The sequence below is a fragment of the Lactuca virosa genome, chromosome 7 (genome assembly GCF_052849685.1).
Source record: "Lactuca virosa cultivar CGN04683 chromosome 7, Lactuca_virosa_CGN04683_v6, whole genome shotgun sequence".
Classification (NCBI taxonomy): Eukaryota; Viridiplantae; Streptophyta; class Magnoliopsida; order Asterales; family Asteraceae; genus Lactuca; species Lactuca virosa.
In genome coordinates this window covers 349,040-357,804 of record NC_136432.1, presented here as the reverse complement: position 1 = coordinate 357,804, position 8,765 = coordinate 349,040, and the positions used below count along the sequence as shown (strand labels likewise).

Sequence of the window (8,765 nt, the reverse complement as noted above, 5' to 3'; positions counted from 1 at the left end):
TGAAATAACATACATAAAGATTTAAAAAGACATCCCATCTTATCATAAAGAGTGTGAGTGTGATTACAATTCGTTCCTTAAAAGTTAGAATCCTAATATCAATGGAGAACTTATCATTGAAATTCGGAAGTCTTTAGATAAATCTATCCCATAGATTACATCACAGTAAAATCGAGTTTTTGACTAGAATGATGTTTCTCAAAAACATATTTACCATATAGGTGTTGTTTTGAAAATATTTCTCATTTAGGGTTAAAGTCACGTACAAAGTCAAAATTAGATGCCAAATGAAAATGAAAAATAAGAACGCCTCCTGACCACGTCGTCTGTGTCCTTGCGGTCTGACAAGCTTCACATCGTCTTCTTCGATTCTGGTCACAGTCGACGCCGGCGAGCCCACCTTCGCCACAGCAGACTACGACGAGTCCTATCCACCAGAACATGCATAGTCTTCTTTTGTTTTCAACCCAAGTGCCCAATGTTCGTAAGTCTTATTTTCGACTTCAACCGATTCCTTCTGCATTTTAATTTTCGACTTCAACCCTTTCCATCGGCTACAGCCTACGCCGGCAACCCAGTCTTCGGCCACAGCAGACGATTCTATTTATTGATTGCGGTTCCTTAAAGCTTGAATACGCTTAGTTTTTTGAAATTTTGTTTTCGATTTCAGATTAAGGTATACCCATTTGATATTAAATTGCAAGATCCACGGTTCTTGTTGGAATTTCAATTCACCAGACATGAATAAGAATTGTTTGTTGAAACTTCAAACCAATGTTTTTATTTTCTATTTTCCGATTAAAACAAGCAGATGAATAAGATGGTCTTGTTGTTAATATAAATTGATGGTGTGGTTATGTTTTTTTTAATTTGTGTATCAATCCATTGTTTCTAGTTTCTTAATTTGTTTATGAAACCACGAGCCACATTTTCTACCTAATGGACATTGTTGTTGTTAACGAAGAACTTGCAAACAACCCCTCTTCAGCATCTTTGATAGCTTGAAGAAGCTCTGCATGAACCTAATTAACAAAATAATAACAATTATCTTAATATCATTATAACTAACTGGACGCAGATGTGTATTGTTTTTGGCTTTTTGCTTTTAGATTGGCTATTCAAGTTGTAATGTGAGCTGTCACAACCTCTAATTCATAAGCTGTGAGCTCTTATGTTTATAGCAATACTGATTCCATTACCAATTTATAACATTGACCTCAAAAACTTAAGTTAAACAATTCAACAAAAACACACTAAAAAGAACAGACATAATAGTGTGTATAAAAAAAATTATAAACATTATCGGTAAATGTTTAAAATAGTCAAAAAAAAAATTATATTAAAAAGCCAGTAAAGATATTAAGAAAACTGAAGGTTTATTTCTTTTTTTTTGAAAAATTACACCTCATTGGTAAATATTTTTAAAACTATACCTGTATGGTAAATAAAATTTTCAAAAACACAGTAAAATCCGAACTTAAAATAAGTACCGAAAGTCTGAAACATAAACAACTAATAATGACTAAACCTTCCAGATAGCCCTTCCGTATAGCCTTCAAACGTAGTGAGTGGTGACATTATCTGACTTCCCTTTTACCCTTTTTACCATTTCCCCTCCGTTGGAACTTGGAACCGGAAGAAAGTCGATAATTCAACCATTAACGCTGGCTGCAACTATCTTTAAACGCTTATTCCCTCCCAAAACCCGGAGGCACTCTTCCTTTGCTTTCTTCAATCTCTCCACCTCCTGGATTCTTCCACGCCGTACCATGGATCTGAACGTCTTCAAATTATGCTCAGGCCTCAAATTCCTTGGCTACTTAATGATCCTTCTCGTCGCCGCTATTATCGCCGTTTCCTACTATGTTGTTATAGTCCTCACTTGGGGTCCGCAGCTCTCCCACGGTGGTTTCAGATCTTTCTTGTCTTTCACCATCATCCTCTTGTTTCACATCCTGGTAACTTTTTGTTTTTAAATCTCTGATATTTATTGTAAGCCCTTTCAGTTAGTAAAAGTATTAAATCGTTTCAGTCGCATTCATGAACTACTCCCTGTGAGCAACTTGCCCAAGTAGGATAAATTAGCATCATCATTATCATCCATCAATTTGACATCAATTTGCCGAAGTAGTAAATTGTTTCAGTTGCATTCCTTGAATTGAACCCCACTCAATTCCATGGGGTGAAAGTGAAATTGACGATATGTGAATAAATTGTTGGTTAGATTTTCTGGTTGTTGTCATCATAAATGATTGGGCATTTTATATGTTTCTTTAGTTGGTAATGGCAGCCACAACAATTACTGGAACCTATCTGAAAGGAATGCTTATGAAATTGTTGCGTCTATTGGTGCGATGGTAGTACTGTACCTAGGGAGTGTTGTGTTTAGATGTCGAATCATATATCACAATAGGCATCATGAATACTATGATTGTGGGTTGTATATTGAAGCAAACTGCATGCTTTTAGTGAGGGGTTTGAATTGAAAAGGTTCTAACATCATATCCTGTTCCTGTATGTGTTGTGTTGCAGCTTGTGTTGTTAACATGGAGTTATACGATGGTAGTTTCCCAGGACCCGGGCTCTGTTCCTGAAAACTGGAAACCAGCAGCATCAGAGGAAAATCTAGAAGCTGGGGGGTCAAATCATATAGTACCTGATACTTCAGCATCATCAACGCCTTTGGATGTGCCTGAAACCAGACAAGCACAAGCTTCAGGCTACTGCCGTTACTGTCGAAATGGGAAGCCACCACGTTGCCATCATTGTTCTGTTTGTAAGTTTAATTTACTGTAGATGTATTGTCTTTGTGTGTGTGTGTGTGTTTTTTTTTGTGTTCTCCTGGTCTTCTGAGATTTGTGTTATATAAATGTATATAAAGCATGAGACTATGCTGATGTCTCTATAATAAGACATATATGAATGTCCAATATATATATATATATATATATATATATATATATATATATATATATATATATCCGTTAACATTTGATTGTGCCATTTTTTGCAGGTCAAAGATGTGTGTTAAAGATGGACCACCATTGTGTATGGGTGGTGAATTGTGTTGGGGCACACAACTATAAATTTTTTCTCTTGTTCCTGGTATTTAGTATTTACTCTCCCTATCAATATTATGATTTTTCTTGCAAATTAGTAGGCAGTTATCCAGATGTCTTGGTTCGTATGGTTATAAAGATGAGTGGGCTAGCTCCTTTTGAATGGTTGGTTCTGACAATCAATTTGGTTTCTAGTTTTTCATTGAAGCAAGAAATAGCATTGAATTATTATCTGATATCTCTTCCTTTCATTAAAGTGGCTAATCGTTTGTTTGTGAATTGTGAATGAACCTAGTGTCCATCTAACTTGTTGGTTTATTGCTCTAAATTCAGCTGTATACATTTCTGGAGACGACTATGGATACCATAGTTTTGTTGCCGAATTTTATGAAATTCTTCAAAGATGCCAAAGGTCACTCAAACTCACCAAGCGATCTTGCTCTTACCTTTTTGACTTTTGGTAAGGTTCCTAACTAACCTTAATAATTGCAATCTCGAGTGGCATCGTTTCTTACAGATTTTGTACCCTGATGCAGTTTTAAACTTAGCTTTTGCACTGAGCCTTCTCTGTTTCATAATAATGCATGCATCTCTTCTTTCAAGCAATACCACTTCGGTTGAGGTAATTATGAGAACTCGTCATATTCATTTTAATTGTCTTCATTCTATAATCTATATTATGGACTCTTGGTTGAACACTTGATAGAGAATCTATATAATGAGAAAATAATCTTCAAAAATGGTCCTTAATAAACTTGAAATTTAAAAGCAAACCTAAAATAACCACAAATTCATTTCCTAAGATAGAGCATTGAGAGACATTTTCGGTTGGTTTTTATTGAATTTTGACCACCCTTGACAAATGGTTGGTCAACTTGTGGATCAAAAGTTATGTCTGTTTAAGTGTGAGAATCTTTTAGGAATTAAAGCCAAGTATGTTCTTGGTTTGAACGTTGAAGATACCGGACTTGGAATTGGTGATCATTGGATGTGTAGGGAGAGCTGGAGGGGGTGGTTTGGTGCTTATAGTTATAGGGACATGAGTTTGGTACTTTGGATTGGCAATGATGACATGGAAGTGGTTCGGTTATGTGAAGATGATTCACCATAATTGCTGGGAGGTACCTGAATAGTGTCGGATGGTTCCTGTGAGGAAGATGAACCCTTGATGATATCATATCGGACATTAGAAGAACATGAAATTGAGCTGAAGATGTGAAAAAAAAACCAGATGAGAATGAGATTTCAACTTGACTGGAAAAATCCAGGTAAAGTTGTTGTAATCGTCAATAATATCTTAAACCATCACATACATCAGAATGAACAATTAATTTCAAGGGGTCTACTCTTGTGGTAGATGTGAATGTGAGAGATTTGTTGTAGCTTTAATGTTTCCATATAGAAAGAAATTCAGAGTGTTTTGGAAGACAAGTTTTCATTGATGTTAATTAATCTCATATGCCATAATTAAGGACTGATAAGGAAAAAACACGATGTTGTCTTGAGAAGTTAAAGAGGATGATGAGTTGGAAGGTGTTGAGGTATTGAGTGAGCTCCATCCTTGACAATGCAACAACAGTGACAGGACAGGACAGGACAGGGTTAAAATGTTATTCATATCATAGCATAGCAATGGAAATGGAACGATTACTTGCAAACTTGATCCTAAGTGAGAGATGCCAACTGATTTTTACCTTTGTTGGACTATGATATGGTTGTCAAGATACCAAGAAGCCATATCATTTTTCATTATTGTTGATGCAGAATACAAGTTTGGTGGGTATCTGAGGAGACTCTTGACTCTTGACTCTTGAGAAGACAGAGCTGTAGACGACGATTAGTAAAACAAAAAAGAGAGACTATTCACTAATGAATTCAGGTGGATTCGTTACTAAGGATAAATTTGAATTAATAAAATAATCCAAGGATTTGAGTGATCTCATCTTATTTTTATTTATAGTTAGTGTGATTATACTCTTAAAATGCTCAGGGGGGGTTTTCTTTTTCATCCGTATATGTTTTTGCAATTAGGTGTATGGGAAGAAAGGAGGAGTGAGGTGGAAATATGACTTGGGACGGAAGAAAAACTTTGAGCAGGTAGGTAAATCCATCTCTATCAACTTGGTTGGTTTGTGTCATGAGGTGGAACTATGACAAAATTCAAGGATTCTTGGTATGTTGAAACCTGTTGATATAAATCAAGCATGCATGCATGTGTAATGTGTTTGTTTTTATAAATTATAGAAAATTTTTCATAATTGGTCCCTGTGGTTTGCAACATATCTCACTTTGAGGACTTTCAAGGAAAACGTCACGCCACTGGTCCTTGTGGTTTGCAAAATTACATGAAAGGTCATTCTGCCGTTAAATCTAACTTTTTAGCTGTTAGATTTTATTGGAAAATACTATTTTACCCTTGTACCAAATTTGCAATATACTACAAACCTCAAGGACCATTTGTGTAATTTTGTATATATATAAAATATAAATATAAATTTTGTATGTATATAAATTATAAATATAAATTTTATATATATGTATATATATATAATTTCAACAATTTGATAACTTTTTTTTGTTAATCTTTTTGACATTTTTGTTTTTTATTTTTATTTTATAATTTTAGTTATTTATGGTTTTTTTAATGTTTATTTATTTATTTTGATTCAAGTAATAAACTTAAATTCGATTAACTATGTCTAAACCGTTTTTTCTTTAATTTTTTTTTTTGTGAATTGAAGCGTTAATGTTTTTTTTTTTTTTTTTTTTTAAATTTTTATGCCGTTATGGTTCATGTTTTTTTTTACTTGGATATTTCATAGTTAATATCGTTAGCAACTTTATGTTTGCATTTATCATTATCATTATTTCACCTTTTGTTTTCTATTTTTTCTATTTTTTTTATAATTTTAGTTATTTATTATTCTTCTATTGTTTTTATTTATTTTGATTCAAGTAATGAAAAATAGAAAAACAAAAAACAAAAACTCAAACACCAAAATTGTAATATACTCTAATATATTAATACATTTTACACTTTTCATATTTTTTTTGGTTTTTTTCGTATTTTTTTAATTTTTTCGTATTATTTTTTTTAATTTTTTACGTATTATTTTTTAATTTTTTCCTGTTTTTAATTTTTCGTTGTTTTGTTTTATTTTCATCAATTTGATAACTTTTTTTTGACCTTTTTCCAAAAAGTGTAAAATGTATGAATATATTATAGTATATTACAATTTTGGTGTTTGAGTTTTTTGTTTTTTGTTTTTTCTATTTTTCATTACTTGAATCAAAATAAAGAAAAACAATAGAAGAATAATAGTAAATAACTAAAATTATAAAAAAAGTAGAAAACAAAAGGTGAAATAATGATAATGATAAATGCAAACATAAAGTTGCTAACGATATTAACTATGGAGCATCCAAATAAAAAAACATGAACCGTAACGGTATAAAATTAAAAAAAAACATTAACGTTTCAATTTGCAAATAAGAAAAATTAAATAAAAAACGGTTTCAACATGGTTTATCGAATTTAAATTTATTTACTTGAATCAAAATAAATAAAAACATTAAAAAAACCATAAATAACTAAAGTTATAAAATAAAAATAGAAAAAAATGTCAAAAAGATTAAAAAAAAAGTTATGAAATTGTTGAAATTATATATATACATATATATAAAATTTATATTTATAATTTATATATATATACAAAATTTCAAATTTACAAAATTACACAATTGGTCATTGGTTTGTAGTATATTACAAATTTGGTACAAGGGTAAAATAGTATTTTTAATTAAAATCTAACGGCTGAAAAGTTAGATTTAACAGGATGACCTTTTATGTAATTTTGCAAACCAAAAGGACCAGTTGCGTGACGTTTTCCTTGAAAGTCTTCAAAGTGAGATGTTTTGCAAACCACAGGGACCAATTATGAAATTTTGTCCAAATTATAATATGTTTTTTTTAACAGCAAATACAGTATATTTCAAAACTACTCCTAAATCCACCTATCTCTCAGACAAGACTTGAACCCTCAGTCTCAAGAAGGGAGGGCAACACCTGATATCGCTGGATTAGAAGCCCTTTGGTTTCTAAATTATAAAACGTGGGTTGTATATTTGTTGTGTTGCAGGTTTTTGGCACAACAAAGGCACTTTGGTTGTTCCCTCTACTTGCCAAGGAAGATCGGGAGAAACTTGATGGTCTCAGTTTTCCAACATCCCAATCATGACGATGACGCCACTTTATTTATTTTTACTTTCTTTAAAAAAAAAAAGAAAAAAAAAAAAAAGAAACCCTTAACAAGTAAGTAGAGCTCTCATGTTATTACATATGATCTTTGCAAGATAGTCTGTTATGGTTGCTTGTTTTCAATTCGTACTTGTGTTGTATAATTTGGTTAGTTTATGGAGGACGGAGGAGATACAGAAATATCATGAATGTAAAGTTGCTTTCTCGATCACATCTTACAAAACCTTCACCTGCAAATTCTCTAAAAAAAGTTCTATATATGCATCACTTTTTGTACCAAGTTTTGTCATTCTCTACATAATATAACCAAGCAGCAAGAATACATCAAAATAAAATAAGATAATCATTTTACAACATAAAGCTTCAAAGCCGACAAATCAAACCATGATTTTTCTTTGTTTTAATATTAAATTTTGTATTTTATCATACCACGTACTGACATATTTACGAACTAAAAAATAAAGGGTCAAGAAATATAGAATAATAATAGGGTTATTATGTTTTTGATGAAAAATATGCTTAACCACGTTTTTCTCCATTAACCTATTAAATATATTTTACTCATTCATTGGGTGTTAAATACAAGTACAGCCTCTAATAAATAACCTATTAATTTTTTCCCCTCAAGTTATTAAAAAATAAGAACCTAAACAAATATCAAATATGTTAGGGTGTTTATTCTTACATCAAAATTTATAGTCTCACACTTTTTTTTAGTGGAAGCTCAACTTAAGATTGAAGATTGTGAGATATGAACAGAATGACATCAAATGCATTAAACTTTTTATAGTTCGCATTGCCACATCATCATTTTATTCGAGAAAAACTTTTATATAATATAATAAACTTTATAAAGTTTAATGAATATATATATATATATATATATATATATATATATATATATATATATATATTATTAATGTACCTATTTATTTATTTACCTATTTTAGTGTAGGTTTCGTATTCATGTATAGTATAGGGGTCCTTTGTGTATGTTATGTATTGTATCTTGTATAAATACTGATGAGAATATAGTGCAAACCCTAACGGGGATTATTTCCACAGAAATGGTATCAGACCCTTACGATGTACGACACATGAAAGCCTCGCAATCACGTTTTTTTTTCTTCTCTCCCGCTCATCAGGCCTTCATCTGCAGAACTACAATCGATCAGCCTCTTGTCATCGATTCCGTCTTGCTGCTGCCTTCTTACATCTTCTGACTTTACGCCTTTCACCAACGATCAATACTCCTTCCGCTACCTCACCACAAATCACAGCAGTGTGGTGTGTACAAGTAGTTCTACTACAATTCCTTCTCTCTCGGTTAGTTTTCTGGTTATTAGTACGCCTTTTTGCTTCTGTTTATTATTTGTTTTCCCTGTTAATCATGACCTCGTCAACTTCCTCCAATAGCACCATTGCTCCCACTGCCCAACAACTTGTTT

General features: G+C 32.0%; 1 protein-coding gene across 2 annotated transcripts; it reads left to right on the top strand.

Moving 5' to 3' along the window:
• Window positions 1-1,529: 1,529 nt before the first annotated feature.
• Window positions 1,530-7,528, top strand: LOC145125144 (DHHC-type zinc finger family protein). 2 transcript variants are annotated; one of them, XM_079060633.1, is made up of 7 exons: window positions 1,530-1,958; window positions 2,533-2,776; window positions 3,014-3,105; window positions 3,393-3,519; window positions 3,596-3,681; window positions 5,091-5,160; window positions 7,199-7,528. In XM_079060633.1, the coding sequence occupies exons 1-7, from the start codon at window positions 1,770-1,772 to the stop codon at window positions 7,264-7,266; spliced, it is 876 nt and encodes a 291-aa protein (XP_078916759.1). In that variant the 5' UTR covers window positions 1,530-1,769; the 3' UTR covers window positions 7,267-7,528. The 2 variants fall into 2 exon arrangements, with proteins under 2 accessions (XP_078916759.1, XP_078916758.1); XM_079060632.1 differs by having other exon boundaries at window positions 1,533-1,958; window positions 5,091-5,156.
• Window positions 7,529-8,765: the final 1,237 nt, after the last annotated feature.

What these genes read in the sequence shown, in the direction of transcription:
- LOC145125144 (XM_079060632.1), top strand. Translation starts at nt 1,770, where the DNA reads ATGGATCTGAACGTCTTCAAATTATGCTCAGGCCTCAAATTCCTTGGC. An exon ending in TTGCCATCATTGTTCTGTTT is followed by an intron (nt 2,777 to 3,013) that starts GTAAGTTTAATT and finishes CATTTTTTGCAG; the next exon opens with GTCAAAGATGTGTGTTAAAG. An exon ending in GGAAGAAAAACTTTGAGCAG is followed by an intron (nt 5,157 to 7,198) that starts GTAGGTAAATCC and finishes GTTGTGTTGCAG; the next exon opens with GTTTTTGGCACAACAAAGGC.